Source organism: Salmo trutta, chromosome 9 (assembly GCF_901001165.1).
Source record: "Salmo trutta chromosome 9, fSalTru1.1, whole genome shotgun sequence".
Classification (NCBI taxonomy): Eukaryota; Metazoa; Chordata; class Actinopteri; order Salmoniformes; family Salmonidae; genus Salmo; species Salmo trutta.
The window spans coordinates 32,722,974-32,741,456 of record NC_042965.1 but is presented as its reverse complement, the minus strand read 5'-3'; the positions used below and the strand labels follow the sequence as shown (position 1 = coordinate 32,741,456).

Here is an 18,483-nt window from a genome sequence, read left to right as displayed (position 1 = left end):
CCACTCACTATGATCACTGGGCTGCGCATGCCTTTCCCTAATATCAATATGCCTTGTCCATTGCTGTTTTGGTTAGTAATTATTGCCTTATTTCACCTTAGAGCCTCTAGCCCTGCTCAATACGCCTTAGTTAACCCTTTAGTTCCACCTCCCACACATGCAGTGACCTCACCTGGTTTAAATGATGTTTCTAGAGACAATATTTCTCTCATCGTCACTCAGTTCATAGGTTTACCTCCACTGTATTCACATCCTATCATACATCCTATCTGTACATTATGCCTTGAATCTATTCTACCTTGCCCAGAAACCTGCTCCTTTTACTCTCTGTTCCGAACGTACTAGACGACCAGTTCTGTTAGCCTTTAGCCATACCCTTATCCTCCTCCTCCTCTGTTCCTCTGGTGATGTAGAGGTTAACCCAGGCCCTGCAGCCCTCAGCTCCACTCCCATTCCTCAGGCGCTCTCATTTGTTGACTTCTGTAACCGTAAAAGCCTTGGTTTCATGCATGTTAACATTAGAAGCCTCCTCCCTAAATTTGTTTTATTCACTGCCTTAGCACACTCTGCCAACCTGGATGTCCTAGCAATGTCTGAATCCTGGATTGTGAAGACCACCAAAAACCATGAAATGTCCATCCCTAACTATAACATCTTCCGACAAGATAGAACGGCCAAAGGGGGCGGAGTTGCAACCTACTGCAGAGAGAGCCTGCAGAGTTCTGTCTTACTATCCAGGTCTGTGCCCAAACAATTCAAGCTTCTACTTTTAAAAATCCACCTTTCCAAAAACAAGTCTCTCACCGTTGCCGCTTGCTATAGACCACCACCTGCCCCCAGCTGTACCCTGGACACCACGTGAATTGATTGCCCCCCATCTATCTTCAGAGCTTGTGCTGTTAGGTGACCTAAACTGGGACATGCTTAACACCCCGGCCATCCTACAATCTAAGCTTGATGCCCTCAATCTCACACAAATTATCAATGAACCCACCAGGTACAACTCCAAATCCGTAAACACGGGCACCCTCATAGATATCATCCTAACCAACCTGCCCTCCAAATACACCTCTGCTGTCTTCAACCAGGATCTCAGCGACCACTGCCTTATTGCCTGCGTCCGTAATGGGTCTGTGGTCAAACGACCACCCCTCATCACTTTCAAACGCTCCCTAAAACACTTCAGCGAGCAGGCCTTTCTAATCGACCTGGCCCGGGTATCCTGGAAGGATATTGACCTCATTCTGTCAGTAGAGGATGCCTGGTTATTCTTTAAAAGTGCTTTCCTCACCATCTTAAATAAGCATGCCCCATTCAAAAAATGTGGAACCAGGAACAGATATAGTCCTTGGTTCACTCCAGACCTGACTGGCCTTGACCAGCACAAAAACATCCTGTGGCCTACTGCATGTGCATTGAATAGCCCCTGCGATATGCAACTTTTCAGGGAAGTTAGGAACCAATATACACAGGCAGTTAGGAAAGCTAAGGCTAGCTTTTTCAAACAGAAATTTGCATCCTGTAGCACAAACTCCAAAAAGTTCTGGGACACTGTAAAGTCCATGGAGAATAAGAGCACCTCCTCCCAGCTGCCCACTGCACTGAGGCTAGGAAACACTGTCACCACCGATAAATCCGCGATAATTGAGAATTTAAATAAGTATTTTTCTACGGCTGGCCATGCTTTCCACCTGGCTACCCCTACCCCGATCAACAGCCCTGCACCCCCCACAGCAACTTGCCCAAGCCTCCCCCATTTCTCCTTTACCAAAATCCAGATAGATGATGTTCTGAAAGAGCTGCAAAATCTGGACCCCTAGAAATCAGCCGGGCTAGACAACCTGGACCCTCTCTTTCTAAAATTATCCGCCGAAATTGTTGCAACCCCTTTTACTAGGCTGTTGAACCTCTTTCGTATCGTCTGATATCCCCAAAGATTGAAAATCTGCCGCGGTCATCCCCCTCTTTAAAGGGGGAGACACTCTAGACCCAAACTGGTACAGACCTATATCTATGCTACCCTGCCTCTCTAAGGTCTTCAAAAGCCAAGTTAACAAACAGATCACCGACCATTTCGAATCCCACCGTACCTTCTCCACTATGCAATCTGGTTTCCGAGCTGATCATGGGTGCACCTCAGCCACGCTCAAGGTCCTAAACAATATCATAACCGCCATCGATAAGAGACAATACTGTGCAGCTGTATTCATCGACTTGGCCAAGGCTTTCGAGTCTGTCAATCACCATATTCTTATCGGCAGACTCAACAGCCTTGGTTTCTCAAATGACTGCCTCACCTGGTTCACCAACTACTTCTCAGACAGAGTTCAGTGTGTCAAATCGGAGGGCCTGTTGTCTGGACCTCTGGCAGTCTCTATGGGGGTGCCACAGGGCTCAAGCCTCGGGCTGACTCTTTTCTCTGTATACATCAATGATGTACACCCCAGTATCTCCACTTGCACACTCATCTTCTGCACATCTATCACTCCAGTGTTTAATTGCTATATTGTAATTATTTCGCCACTATGGCCTATTTATTGCCTTACCTCCGTTATTCTTCCTCATTTGCACATAATGTATATAGACTTTTCTATTGTGTTATTGACTGTATGTTTGTTTATTCCAGGTGTAACTCTGTGTTGTTGTTTGTGTCACACTGCTTTGCTTTATCTTGGCCAGGTCGCAGTTGTAAATGAGAACTTGTTCTCAACTAGCCTACCTGGTTAAATAAAGGTGAAATAAAAAAATTACTTAGCCTGCTGTTCTGACTTGGTGGTGCACATATAGCCTGTTTTAGAGAAATGTAATCATCAAATATTGTAAGAGCTTTCAATGTCTGCTTATATGCCCCATTTATTTATCCTACGGTTCTCACTTGGTGTAAAGGGAGAATACTGTAAGAATGGCCAATGTTCTGAATTCTGTAGCTGTACATTTCAAAAGTGCTGAACAAATAGTTATATTGACTATGTCCATCTTTGCTCGCTCATGAATGTCTTAATCGAAATTTCGGATTGCCTCTTATCCGCTCGTCATCCCCTTATGCCATAGTTTGTATATTTCAATTGTAAGTAGAAATCAGATTTCTTTAAGCAAGTCAGCCATATCAGCTATGTTTTTTTTAAAGGCAGTAAATGAGGCTGAATTAATTGTTTCACTGCCAGAGTGAAACAGTGATAGCCAGGTGTAGCGGTGGTAAGGATTCACTCCATGGTGCTGGAAAGAAAGCTCTGCTGTTGGGACAGCTTTATATAGGCCCTAAAGGTTTGTGGGCACCATTTGTCACAATTATAGTGAAATTAATGTATTGTTCAGTGCTGTGTTGTGGCTTCGCTGGCATGCATCCCATTTTTTGGGGGGAGTTTTCCCCATCAACATTTACATGCTAAAATTGCCTCTGAGCAATAGTACTATTGCATGTCTATGACACCAAATTAAAGTTATTGTATTCTCAGAGCAGCCTTACTCTTGGTCATTGAAACAAGTCTGATATGTTTGACTTTTGTTTCCCTGATTACTGCAGTCCACAGTTCAGAGGACTGGACAGGTTTCCACCCTACCTATTCCTATTGGGGGGATAATAAAAGGAAACCCTACCATATATTTGTATTCTATCATTGTTTAATCAAGCAGTAAGGAATGAAGGATCATGGTATATAAGTAGTGATAATATTGGTCAGAGGCATGGTCCTTACAGTAGAGGTAGATGTGTGTGCATAGCTGCTATAGAGGCCAGGAATGGGTCAGATATTCTCGGTGAGAGGATGTCAGTATGAAAAAGGCCCCTAAAGCTGAGGAATACCTGTTTGGTGAAAACGCATTGCAGTATGTGACCTGCTATAATATTCATATGCTCATGTACTCCTAATTGTAAAGTGTATCTGCATCATACTGGGTTGCCTTTGTCTTTTTTGTGTTCTTTCCAGATAATCATTTTTAGATTTTTACATTTTAGTCATTTAGCCGATGCTCTTATCCAGAGCGACTTACAGTAGTGAATGCATACATTTAATTTCATGCATTTTTTTTGTACTGGTTCTGTCTGTTCCCATTTTTTATATCACAACTCAGCCATGATAAAGCCATTAGGCCCAAGGTATAAATCAATGTTGCCACTCTCCATCCATGATTTATGAAGTTTTATTTTATTATAAACAAAATATGACCTGAGTTTTTCATTGACGTTTAAACTGAGATCTAGTGACACAGATGCTGTTGCAATAGTCTTGAACAGGGTTGACTTTCTCTGCCTGGTTTGACACGTTAGTCATTGGAGCAATATTGTCGTGCGATCATTTGGATTTTGGTTGGATTCAGGAAGCAAGGTTAAGAAAGCGTGGAAGACCCCTTGAGTAATATGTTGTTACCACTGCCTGGTGATTACAGTCAGTGGTTTAGCAACCCACAGCTACAGTAAGAGGTTGGACACCTTCCAGAGCGTGACACAACCCCACATACAAGGACATTTGACTGGTACATTTTGTACCATGATACTGAAAATATTTGGACATCCTGGCGTACTGGACAACCTGCAGCCCCCACAAGGCAGTGAGGCCAACGAGCTCTGGGAGCACATGTGTCTGTCCTCCAAAAAGTAGTTCATAAACCTTTTTAATTTCCAAATGTAATACTAGGACATTAAGTGTTTGTTTCTTGGGCTTCAGGAATGTGACTGAAAAAGTGCCTCAGGCCTTGAAAAATAAAAAATGGGGATATTGGTGAAAAAATGCTGTGATCAAGGCTGCCACAGCGCCCAACCTGGTCTAAGAGTATTTCATATTTTTCTGTACATAAATCCGAGACACTCTAATTAGTATCTCTGTTTATATGTTATGTTTCGTATGGTATGTATTAATTTTTGGATGTCCATCACCAATTTTGTGTGATATGTTACGAATTTGCAAAATGTAGAATATGTTACAAATCTGCAAACCATACTATATGTTACAAATTTGCAAAACGTATGATGTTACAAATTCTAGCTAGGTGGCTAATGTTAGCTAACTGCCTAACGTCTGCTAGGTTTGGGGTTAGGGGTTAGGGTTACACTTAGGAGTTAGGTTAAAGGTTTAAGGTTAGGGTTAGAGTTAGGGGAGGGATTAGCCAAAAGGGGTAAGGTTAGGGTTAGGGGAAGGGTTAGCTAACATGCTAAGTAGTTGCAAAGTAGATAAAAAGTATTAAGCAATTGAAAAGTTACTAATTAGCTAAAATGCTAAAGTTGTCCGTGATGAGATTCGAACTTGCAACCTTTGCGTTGCTAAATGTTTACGTTATACACCCACCCATGCAGTATGCATCTGTCTTATGTAACCATACCAAACGTAACATACTCTATAATTCAAATTATTTACATTTACTATGATATGTCTAATCTATGAGACCAGGCTGCGGCACAAGTGCAATTAGTGGAGCTTAATTCAGATGTTCAAAAGCACATATCAGACCGAGAGCCTGATGCTTCTTAGGTAGTTTTAGTTTAGAAAACGATCACTCCGCAGAAGTGACAGTTACAGAAATGGTAAAAACTGCTTGATTGCCTTAGCAACATCATGGAAACTGGTCAGAAGGGAATGGTGCTTCAAATACAGCAGTTCTACAACATCTTTAATTACTCTCATTCTCGTTAATTGCCGGCCTCAACACGTTACAAAAATAGAATTACTGTATAGGAAGCTCTGGGAACTGGTCGTTTGGATACTGAGGAACAAACAGTAGCAGCAGCGTATGTGATGAGACAATAAGGGTTAATGTAGATAGTCCGTTAGCTATTTGGTTAACTATTTAACTAACTATTTAGCAGTCTTATGACTTGGACATTTGTATTGTGAGATTCTGCAGCGCAGTGACTGGTTGAGGTTTTACACTTTACATTAAGTTGCCCGTGGGACATATACTTATAACTTACTTAATATAGGTAATCAGATTGTAAGTACTTGGCTTTACCCAGTAACTCTAGATCAGGTTTAAAATAACAATTTCGCAACACATTTCAACAATTAGTTTCCAGTAACATGTAATTAATTGTTCCCGAAAATCAAAATTGCAACAGTGAGAATTGGGATGATGCCGTCTGATCCTAGATACGATGTACTGTATGTGGATAGAGTCACCTTCTACAACGATGTACTGTATGTGGATAGAGTCACCTTCTACAAAGCTGAGGATGTCTAGCAGAGGAGGCTGGTGGAAGGAGCTATAGGAGGATGGGCTCATTGTAATGGCTGGAATGGAATAACGGAACAGTATCAAACACATGGAAACCATGTTTGCCTCCATTCCATTGATGCCATTCCAGACATTACAATGAGCCCGTCCTCCTATAGCTCCTTCCACCAGCCTCCACTGATGTCCAGTTTCAGAGCACCACTCTCTGCTTGGGTCATATTGTTGAAGATAGGATCATACTGACAATACAGGTGGTTTCAACACAGTTTGGAGGCAGAATATTCTGTCCAGCAAACATTCAGTAAACACTGTTTATTTAATACATTCCTGTGATTTGGCTGTGAGGGACCTTGCGAGTTAGCCTTACGATTCACACAAAATTCTTCCGCTGCTCAGTCGTTCACTACGTACTTTAGTCTGAGACTGCCGTCATTGAAGTTGTTTGTGGTGACGAGGGGCACAAGGGGCATTGTACAGAACAAAGTCATCAGCGATTGATTTGATTTGGATCGTCTCTAACCAGTCAGAGTATCAAAGCCAATGACACATTTTCAAAAGGCCGCTTTACCCACGTGTGTTCTGGCCGGAGAAGATACTCATTTCCGTGGGCATGGCGTAGCCTGGGTAGGCAACTTGGGAGTGTGAGCGGATGTGACCATTACTGGTCCTACTACATTGACTGACGTCTGTCTGTCTGTCTGCCTGCCTGCCTGCCTGCCTGCCTGCCTGCCTGCCTGCCTGAAGGACTCCTTATCATCTCATGTATTCTGTCTCATGTCATGTATGTGTACAATCTCACGTTTCCTGGCCCGTGTGTGTGTGCATGTGTGCGTTTGTGTGTATAGTGCAGTGGGCCTGAGAACTGGACGTTATCTGACATAATGTTTATTGGAGCCTGGAGACATGCTGAGCGTGTCCGAGAGGTATCCTTGACCTCAGTGTTGTTAGAATGGCGGGATGATGTGCGTGTTTATCTCCGAGGTGACAGCATCATGGCCTTGCTCTGAGCTTATATAGAAAAACTTACGGCAACTCCCACAGAGTTCAGACAGAATCTAAACTCCCCTCGACAACCTAATCATGCTGGTCTTCTCTGTTTTCAGTATTTTCTATTTTTCTCTTTAAAACACCTAGAACAAAAACGACAATCTACACAGGTCTTCTCTGTGTTATATATTTTATATTTTAGCATTCTCTATTTCACTCAGAAACAAAACTAGACACTAAATTGACAGAAAATGTTGCCTGCAACTTTCAAACTGTGCGCTGGCATCTCCTACCGACATATGAGGAACATGACAGGTTAGTGAATGAGTATGTAAATGACTGCTAGTGTTACACGGCTCAGTGGCCGTGTTCATGTTGTGTTCTAAAACTCTATTTTCTGTTGTTGTTTTACAAAGAATGTATGGAATGATTTGGTATAACAATAATAGATGTTTAGCTGGTACTACAGCTGTCTTCTCTTTCTCCTATTCTCCCTGTCCCAGGTTTGAGGGAGAATGCAATGGTGACCATTCACCATGAGTTGAACATGCTAGCAGGCCCTGACCCTTGCAACTGGATCAGCAATGTCCGCCGCAGGAGCTCACAGCCCAGTCAGTCCTCACCGTCCACTCACTCAAAACACACTTCTTACCTGGTTTTCTTTCTCTCATTCACATATACCCTAATATGGTCTCTGGTCCACCCAAATGGAATGTTTTTTTGTAGTCTAACTCTAGTGATAAGGTTATTTCTCTGTGTTGCTGTGCTCCAGGCTCGCGGATCGAGGAGGAGCAGGGCTTTAATGAGGCAGAGGTGTCGTACGTGAAGCAGGGGGAGGAGGCGCTGCAGAAGTCTATCAGCATCCTCAGCCATCAGGACGGATGGACCACTGAGATCACTGCTGTGAGTATAGAGATTGCGTACGCAAAGACAGCTAGCACACTGACTCCCTTCTTCACCTTTTCATTGCAGCAATTACAGACCTACAGTATATATCTCTTTTGAACTTCAATATCAAGGTTGTTGTTTAAATTCTTGCAAATGTCAGATCTATGAGTTGTAATTCTATGGTCCCATGATTCCAGACAAATGGAGACAAGGTGCTGAGTAAGGTGTTACCTGATGTGGGGAAGGTGTTTAAGCTGGAGGTGCTGTTTGACCAGCGCTCTGATAACCTTTATGGGGAGCTGGTGGGCAACATGGAGCAGATGGGAGACTGGAACCCAAATGTCAAAGAGGTCAAGGTGAGACAATCAACATTTTTCAACCGTTTTTATTAGCAAGGCACGACCTAAACTGTAAATCGCTTTGGATTAAAAGTGTCTGCTTAATGGAAACAACAATACACAATACAAAAAGAGAAATTGATTGCATTTGACTCGAAGTCGTCTCATACTTTGGGTTGTTTTGTTCAATGTAAGAGTCCAAATGTGCATTCTCTCATTGAAGAAATGAATATACTGAACAAAAATAGAAATGCAACAAGTTACAGTATAAGGAAATCAGTCAATTGAAATAAATGAATTAGGTCCCAATCGATGGATTTCACATGTCTGGGAATACAAATATGCATCTGTTGGTCACAGATACTTTAAAAAAAGTAGGATCGTGGATCAAAAAAAACTGTCAGTATCTGGTGTGACCACCATTTCCCTCATTCAGCACGACACATCTGCTTTGCATAGAATTGATCAGGCTGTTGATTGTGCTGTTGATTGTGGCCTGTGAAATATTATCTCACTCTTCTTCAATGGCTGTGCAAAGTTAATAGATATTGTCAGGAACTGGAACACGCTGTCTTACATGTTGATCCAGAGCATCCTATACATGCTAAATGGGTGACAAGTCTGTGGGACATTTTCAGCTTCCAGGAATTGTGTATAGATCCTTGTGACATGGGGCTGTGCATTATCATGCTGAAACATGAGGTGATGGCGGCGGATGAATGGCACGACAATGGGCCTCAGGATCTTGTCACGGTATCTCTGTGCATTCAAATTGCCATCGATAAAATACAATCGGGGCAGGGGAAAAAGAGGGAGAAGCATTGGAGATAGTCGCATTATAAGAGGGGTGAGATGAGGAAATGTTGGAATGGCAAGAAGGTATGACTGAGTCAAATAGGAATCCTGACTTAATGAAGTATGTGTTTGTTGTCCATAGCTTATGCCTGCCTATACCATAACCCCACCGCCACCATGGGGCACTCTGTTCACAACGTTGACATCAGCAAATCGCTCGCCCACACAACACCTTACACATGGTCTGTGGGTGTGAGGCCGGTTGGACGTACTGCCAAATTCTCCAAAACAGTGTTGGAGTCGGCTTATGGTAGCGAAAATTAACATTAAATTCTCTGGCAACAGCTCTGGTGGACATTCCTGCAGTCAGCATGCCAATTGCACGCTTCCTCAAAACTTGAGACATCTGTGTTGTGTGACAAAACTGCACATTTTAGAGTGGCCTTTTATTGTACCTAGCACAAGGTGCACCTGTGTAATGATCATACTGTTTAATCAGTTTATTTATGCCACACCTTTCAGGTGGATGGATTATCTTGGCAAAGGTGAAATGCTCACTTTTTTAATTGAACCTTTATTTAACTTGGCAAATCAGTTAAGAACAAATTCTTATTGACAATGAGGGCCTAACAAAAAGGCAAAAGACCTCCTGCAGGGATGGGGGATTAAAAATAAAAATATATAAATATAGGACTAAACACACATCACAACAAGAGAGACTTAAGACAACAACATAGCAAGGCAGCAACACATGACAACACAGCATTGTAGCAACACAACATGACAACAACATGGTAGCAACACAACATGGTAGCAACACAAAACATGGTACAAACATTATTGGGCACAGACAACAGCACAAAGGGCAAGAAGTTAGAGACCACAAAACATCACGCAAAGCAGCCACAACTGTCAGAAAGAGTTTCCATGATTGAGTCTTTGAATTAAGATATTGAGATAAAACTGTCCAGTTTGAGTGTTTGTTGCAGCTTGTACCAGTCGTTCGCTGCAGCGAGCTGAAAAGACGAGCGCCCTAGGGATGTGTGTGATTTGGGGACCTTTAACAGAATGTGACTGGCAGAACAGGTGTTGTATGTGGAGGATGAGGGCTGCAGTAGATATCTCAGATAGGGGGGAGTGAGGCCTAAGGGTTTTCTAAATAAGCATCAACCTGTGGGTCTTGCGATGGGTATACAGAGATGACCAGTTTACAGAAGAGTATAGAGTGCAGTGATGTGTCCTATAAGGAGGATTGGTGGCAAATCTGATGTCCGAATGGTAAAGAACATCTAGCCGTTCAAGAGCACCCTTACCTGCCGATCTATAAATTATGTCTCCGTAATCTAGCATGGGTAGGATGGTCATCTGAATCAGGGTTAGTTTGGCAGCTGGGGTGAACGAGGAGTGATTACGATAGAGGAAACCAAGTCTAGATTTAACTTTAGCCTGCAGCTTTGATATGTGCTGAGAGTAGGACAGTGTACTGTCTAGCCATACTCCCAAGTACTTGTATGAGGTGACTACCAAGCTCTAAACCCTCAGAGGTAGGTATCACACCTGTGGGGAGAGGGGCATTCTTCTTACCAAGCCACATGACCTTTGTTGTTGGATTAAGAAAGCTTTGTTGTAGAGCATTTAACACAAAATCCGGGGAGGGGCCAGCTGAGTATAAGACTGTATCATCTGCATATAAATGGATGAGACAGCTTCCTACTGCCTGAGCTATGTTGTTGATGTAAATTGAGAAGAGTGTGGGGCCTAGGATTGAGCCTTGGGGTACTCCCTTGGTGACAGGCAGTGGCAGAGACAGCAGGTTTTCTGACTTTATACACTGCACTCTTTGAGAGAGGTAGTTAGCAAACCAGGCCAAAGACCCCTCAGAGACACCAATACTCCTTAGCGGGCCCACAAGAATGGAATGGTCTACCGTACCAAAAGCTTTGTCCAAGTCAATAAAAATATCAGCACAACATTGCTTATAATCAAGGGCAATGATGACATCATTGAGGACCTTTAAGGTTGCAGTGACACATCCATAACCTGAGCGGAAACCAGAGAATACTATAGACATCAAGAAAGCCAGTCAGTTGATTATTGACAAATTTTTCCAACACTTTTGATAAACAGGGCAAAATAGAAATAGGCCTATAACAGTTATGATCAACTTGATTTCCCCATTTAAATAAAGGACAAATCGTGGCTGCCTTCCAAGCAATGGGAACCTCCCCAGAAAGGAGAGACAGGTTAAAAAGATCAGAGATACGCTTTGGCGAGGATAGGGGCAGCAACCTTAAAGAAGAAAGGGTCTAAACCATGTGACCCAGATGTTTTTTTGGGGTCAAGTTTCAGGAGTTCCTTTAGCACCTCAGACTTAGTGACTGCCTGCAGGGAGAAACTTTGTAGCGGGGCAGGGGAAAAAGAGGGAGAAGCATTGGGGATAGTCGCATTAGAAGGGGTGGGAGATGAGGAAATGTTGGAATGGCAAGAAGGTATGACTGAGTCAAACTGGAATCCTGACTTAATGAAGTGGTGATTAAAGAGCTCAGCCATGTGCTTCTTGTCAATAACAACCACATTAACATTAAGGGACATGGGCAGCTGTGAGGAGGAGGGTTTATTCTCCAGGTCTTTAACCGTTTTCCTGAACTTCTTGGGGTTAGACCCACAGAGAGAGAACTGCTCCTTAAAGTAACTAACTTTGGCCTTCCAGATAGCCTGAGTGCACTTATTTCTAATTTGCCTGAACGAGATCCAGTCAGCCTGAGTCTGCGTGTGGCGAGCCTTTCGCCAAATGCAATTCTTGAGGTGGAGTAACTCTGCCAGATCACAGTCGAACCAGGGGCTGAACCTGTTTTTAATCCTAATTTTCTTTATGGGAGCGTGTTTGTTAACATTACCACCGAAAATATTTAAAAAAGAAGGTCCAAGTGTCTTCGACAGAGGGGATCAAGCTGATTCTAGACCATTTTACAGAGGACAGCTCATGAAGGAAGGCTTGCTCATTCAAGTTTTTTGCAAGTGTCTATGACAAATCAGGACAGGTCGTTTCACTGAGCAGCCATTACGAACACAGGCTAAAACAGTGAGCACTATGGTCATTACAGAAAACACCAGACTGATACAAATCAGGATTATTTGTGAGGATAACATCAAGAAGAGGAGCCTTTTCTGTGTGTTTGGAATCATACCTTGTGGGATTGGTAATAATCTGAGAACGATTTAGGGAGTCCCATTGCTTTAGGACTTGTCAGATGGTTTAAGCATGTCCCAGTTTAGGTCACCTAGCAGGACAAATTCAGACTTTGTGTAAGGGGCCAGGAGAGAGCTTAGGGCATGTAGGGTACAGGCGTGTGCTGATGGAGGACGATAGCACCCAGCAACAGTCAATAAAGAGCAATTTGAAAGTTTAATTCCTAGAAGCCAGTTTTTCAGACTGCGCCGTATATGCTACTCCAATGATGATTATCTAGAAACAGCAGCGGAGATGCGCACTAGGTTTCTAAGAAGAGGCTATTCGCCACAATGTGTCGATGAAGCTCTTCATTTGGCATTGGGAAAAACACGAGATGAATTGTTACAAAAAAGACCCGCTAAAGCAAAAGAACACTCCGTAATGTTCACAACCACATATACTTTGAATTCGCGAAAAGTGGGAGGTGTGGTCATGAAACACTGGCATATTTTATCATCGAACCCAGCTTTGCCGGCTGAATTTAAGAATCCACCACTCATTGTGTATAGGAGAGGTCGCAATTTACGCGATAAATTGGTTCATGCCAACTGCCAGCCACGAAAGAAAATCAGCCAGGCTCTTTTACGCCCTCTACCAAATGGTAGCTATAAATGCAGAGGATGCGCACAGTGCAACAATATGATGGTGTGAATATTTCTGCCACCCCCACACAGGTAAATGGTTTCAAATTAACGATATCATCACGTGTACCACCACCCATGTTATTTACATTATTAAATGTCCATGTGGGCTCTGCTATGTCGGTAAAACCTCCCGCTCTCTCAAACAGAGAATTAGTGAACATAAAAGTTCAATCAGGAGAAACGACAGGGATTATCCAGTCGCAGTACATTTTAATGACCTAAAACATTTCTACCTTTAGATTTTGTGGTATAGAGAAAGTCAAGATATCAGACAGGGGAGGTGATATTAATAATACTCTGAGCAAAAGAGAATGTTTTTGGATGTTCATCCTCCAGACATTATTTCCTAAAGGACTTAATGATGAAATGCCTATGTATGTTATGTTGTGAATTTAAAATATGTTCTATTTAATATCACTTTGTTTTTTCGTATGATGTACCAAATGATTAATGAAAACTTGCTATGTCCTCGTTGTGATTTTATGGACGTGTTCGGTGCATCTTGTCTATACACTTTTATAATATTTGTGAAATGCATATTGTTATGTTTGGTAGCACTTATTTATTTGTCCTTTGCCTCCAACTCCTTTCCATACGTGGAACGGATGTTGGTGGGGCTAGGTCTACATAGAGGTGCTGTTTTCAGAAAATTCACAAAAGCTCTGACGAAGGCCGTTAGGCCGATACGTAAGCTTTTTAAATATCAGTGATACTATCAAGAACAGTGTGCGGTTTCCTTTTTTCCTTCATCCTGTTTCATTTGTTGCCATGCACCTGCAACAAGACTGCTCAGATGTGCGAGTGCCTTTTGAATCTTGAAAGTTTAATACTTAAAACGAGCAAATCAAATTGTTTGTGGACAGACTTGGTGGTCCTTGGTAAAGATGCCACTCCCCCACCTTTGGAAGATCTGTCTTGCCAAAAAAGGTTATAACCAGAAAGGTTAACGTCAGTACAAAACACTCTTCCTTAACCACGTCTCAGTAATGACCAACACATCCGGATTGGAGCTGTGACCCCACACTTTCAATTGATGCATTTTAGTTAATAAGCTTCTAGTGTTAACGTGCAGAAAACCCAGGCTTTTACGAGAGCAGGAATCAGTGAAGCAGATATCAGAGCACCAGTCAGAATTGGGGCTAGCAACAGGGTATACATGCACATTTCCAGATATCATCAACAGTAATACAATCAAGGCACAGCATAAGACAGGGAGAGCTCTGCAGTGCTGATTTATGACATCTGAATGTGCATCAGATGGCAACAAGATCATAACAGGGATGTCACTAACAGAGATGTTTACTTTTTATTTATTTAACCTTTATTTAAGTAGGCAAGTAAACACATTTTTGCACAACATTTGAGAGAAATAAGCTTTTTGTGTGTATGGAACATTTCTGGAATCTTTTATTTCAGCTCATGAAACATGGGACCAACACTTTACATGTTGTGTTTCTATATGTTTGTACAGTGTAGGTTTTTGACTATCTTCCTCCGCCCCTAGATTCTCCAGAAGATAGGTCAGGAGACCATGGTGACCCACGAGGTGTCTGGACCCACGCCTGGTAACGTGGTGGGGCCGCGGGACTTCGTTAGTGTTCGCTGTGCCAAGCGCCGGGGGTCCACGTGCTTCCTGGCTGGCATGTCTACTCAGCACCCCACCATGTCCGAACAGAGGGGCGTTGTCAGGTAGGCTTGTTCATATACTCAAGGGATGGACAATACATCATACTAACAATACATCATAGAAAAATAATATTTGTAATATTGTGTTGGACTTCAACATACACTAACACTGATATTCTACACCGTATTGTTGACGTTGTCAGGGCGGAGAACGGACCAACATGTATAGTGATGCGGCCCAGTGCCGATGATCCAAACAAGACCAAGTTCACCTGGTTATTAAGCATAGATTTAAAGGTAAGAAGGCCATTACCCTGCCTCTCATCACTAGGGCTAGACAGATACAACTCTAACTATATTGTTTGACTTTCACCCTCTGCTAGAAGCATTTTCATCAAATCCTTTCTGGAACTTATTGCCTCATAGATACCGTTTGTCCTTTTATCACGGTCACTGACTAACTTTGATGGTTGAAGGTTATGGTAGATGATGGTTGTATTGACAACCCTGAGGCCTAGATTCAGTCAGTTCAGCGTTAGCCCGCGATAATGATCTGCTATGCAGGTACAGGTTGTTTTTATTTAGGTGATATGTTGGAGGTGTAACTGCGTTGGAGTTGTCAAATCGGTGAGCGGATGCTTGTGTGGTCATTGGCCCGAAGACACACCCGTTCCACTTGTGCTAGAAGTTGAAAATGAATAAGTGTAGGCTATATAGAAATAATGAAACTCAAATGACATGTAATCAGTTACTCCTCAACCCTGTCTATGCCAATGTCCGCAATAGGTATAATGCTGGAAGCCACTTGTGAATTCCACCTCTGACACCGTCATAACAACAGCTATGTGGGAGTCTGGTAGTGCGAATCTGATTGAATGTAGCCCTTAGATACTGTTTGTCATTGTCTCTCTCCCTGTTTCACCCTGTCTCTCTCCCTGTTTCACCCTGTCTCTCTCCCTGTTTCACCCTGTCTCTCTCCCTGTTTCACCCTGTCTCTCTCCCTGTTTCACCCTGTCTCACCCTGTCTCTTTCCCTCACAGGGTTGGATCCCAAAGACCATCATAAACAAAGTGCTCTCTCAGACACAGGTGGATTTTGCCAACCACCTGAGGCAGAGGATGGCCAGCAACAGTGATTCCATGGAGATTGTGCCAGCCTGCTGACACACCATCTGCCGTGCCCTCTGACCTTTCAATTGGCGTGAACACCAATGGCAGGCCACCATATGGACAGCTCCGCCCAGTCCTTAGGACAGAATTGGAGTACAATTGAGTGACGTCTTGTTCTTCTGAACCCTGACTCCATTAACAGTCTAAAGTGGCTCTCTCCCCATGTCTTTCTCTTCATACCAATCTCAAAGAACTGGTCTATATCCTCACCTAACCTGTTCACACACAAATTCAGATGAAGAGGAGAGACTAGGGAAGGACACTTAAGAGTAGATGTGCCTCTTTTACACAGCACACACCCTCTTCTCAAAACATACACACATTCCCCTTTACCACTGAGTCTGTGATCCAAATAACTTTTTATCCGGCCATAGCACACATTGTTATTATACCTTCAATGTGAAGTGGTATTTAAATATTATATTAATTGTAAAACAATGTCATTGCATTACTGGGTTAGGATGACTACCAAGTGAATAAATGATTCCAACATCATTAAAATGTACAAGGATTTTTCTTGTAAAATTATTTAAAGACATCTTGACGATTGTAACATGTATCACTTGACAAAATGTGGAAAAGCACTTACCAATCAAAACACTGCAGTACTGTGAGCCTGGTCCTGGGCCTTCAGTACATTCCCTGGGATCAAGTCAACAGCACAACTAACGCCAAAGGGGAAGTCTGCCCTCTGTTAATGTCAACCTTGTACAATCTTCCCATGATGTACAGAAGTGGCTCTCAATCCTGGTCCTGGGGACCCAAAGGGGTGCATATTTTAGTTTCTTCCTTAACTCTCCACACCTGATTCAAATCCTCAAAGCTTAAAGCATTGATAATGAGTTGATTATTTGAATCAGGTGTGTAGTGCTAGGGCAAAAACTAAAATGTGCACACCTTTGGGTCCCCAGGACCAGGATTGAGAACCACTGATGTATAGTTTTAGTTGTTCCACAAAGTTCTGTAACTTTCTATGATATGGTGACTGCACTCTGAGGGAAAAGGGCTTTCGGGGGAGAAAAAGGGACAGTGGGTTCGTCAGAGAGACAGGTTTTCCTTGAATACAAGAAAGTGTGTTCGAGAGGATCAAACCTGAAATGTATCATGGGTAAATTGTGAGTGACTGACTGATCTACAAATAATAATGAGTAGTTATTTATGTTGCAAGGTTCTTTGTAGATCAGCCAGTCGGCAGTCGCCTGCACTGTCGGCTGCCATGTCAAACGTGCCCAGCTTCTTCTAAGATTAGCCTACAGATGCAGTCTTTTTAATTGCACACTTCAAAGCGTAGCACAGCATGTTGCACAGCACAGCATGCCTCACTCGCAAATCTATGAAAGGCAGACACAAAATAATTTCATTTGGATGGAGAAATATGTTTTTTATCAGTAAAGGATGTTTTCTGAACTAGAGTAACAGCTAACATCGAAGTAATGAGCCAAATCTTACATGAAAATTACAGAGCAGTGCATGATTGTCATAGCTAACATTGGGATATTCTTAGCAGCTGTTTAACCTCGAAACTGTAAACACTTCTCAGGCAATTAAGCTCATAGCAGAAATGTTGGCTGTTGCATACACAGATTATTTGAGGATTGTGAATAGTTAAGAGGTCTGGTTTCTGTTTTGTGAAATGAATGTATTGGAACCATGTTTAGAGGCATAATAACTGACGTTTGCATGAAATCCTTCACAGTTGAGTACAAGCAGATGTGAACAATAGTCTTCAAGCCACTCCAAGGCCTTGGTCTATACCAGAGCTCTCCAACCCTGTTCCTGTATAGCTACTTCCTAGGTTTTCAGTCCAACCCTAATCTAGTGCCCATGATTCTAATAAATAGCTGGTTGATAAGATGAATCAGTTTAAGTCAAATCACATTTTATTGGTCGCGTACACATATTTTGCAGATGTTATCGCAGGTGCAGCGAAATGCTTATGTTTCTAGCTCCAACATTGCACCTAACAATACACACAAATATAAAAAATAAAAAAATATATATATTTCAGAACAAGTAATGTCAGAGTCCAGAATATATGCAGTGCATTCGGAAAGTATTCAGACCCCTTCCCATTTTCCGCATTTTGTTACGTCACAGCCTTATTATAAAATTGATTAGATCAAACATTTTCCTCACGCAATAACCCATAATGACCAAGCAAAAACAGGTTAATTTTTTTTTTACAAATGTATAAAAAAAAAACTGAAATCCCTTATTTACATAAGTATTCAGACCCTGTGCTATGACATTTACATTTACGTCATTTAGCAGACGCTCTTATCCAGAGCAACTTACAGTAGTGAATGCATACATTTCATACAATTTCATACATTTATTATTATTATTTTTTTTTTTTAAATTTTTCTCTGTGCTGGCCCCCCGTGGGAATCGAACCCACAACCCTGGTGTTGCAAACACCATGCTCTACCAACTGAGCTACAGGGAAGGCTGAGACTCAGAATTGAGCTCAGGTGCATCCTGTTTCTACAACTTGATTGTCCACCTGTAAATTCAATTGATTGGACATGATTTGGAAAGGCACACACCTGTTAATATGAGGTCCCACAGTTGACGTGCATGTCAGAGCAAAAACCAAGCCATGAGGTCGAAGGAATTGTCTGTAGAGCTCTGAGACAGGA

At 42.4% G+C, this 18,483-nt stretch overlaps 1 protein-coding gene across 1 annotated transcript; it reads left to right on the top strand.

The window, feature by feature from the left end:
• The first annotated feature begins 7,380 nt into the window (after positions 1–7,380).
• Positions 7,381–16,322, top strand: LOC115199640 (steroidogenic acute regulatory protein, mitochondrial-like). Its single transcript, XM_029761957.1, has 7 exons — positions 7,381–7,467; positions 7,656–7,763; positions 7,925–8,055; positions 8,238–8,396; positions 14,554–14,738; positions 14,879–14,972; positions 15,716–16,322. Exons 1-7 carry the CDS (start codon positions 7,404–7,406, stop codon positions 15,836–15,838), a joined length of 864 nt encoding a protein of 287 aa, XP_029617817.1. The 5' UTR covers positions 7,381–7,403; the 3' UTR covers positions 15,839–16,322.
• Positions 16,323–18,483: the final 2,161 nt, after the last annotated feature.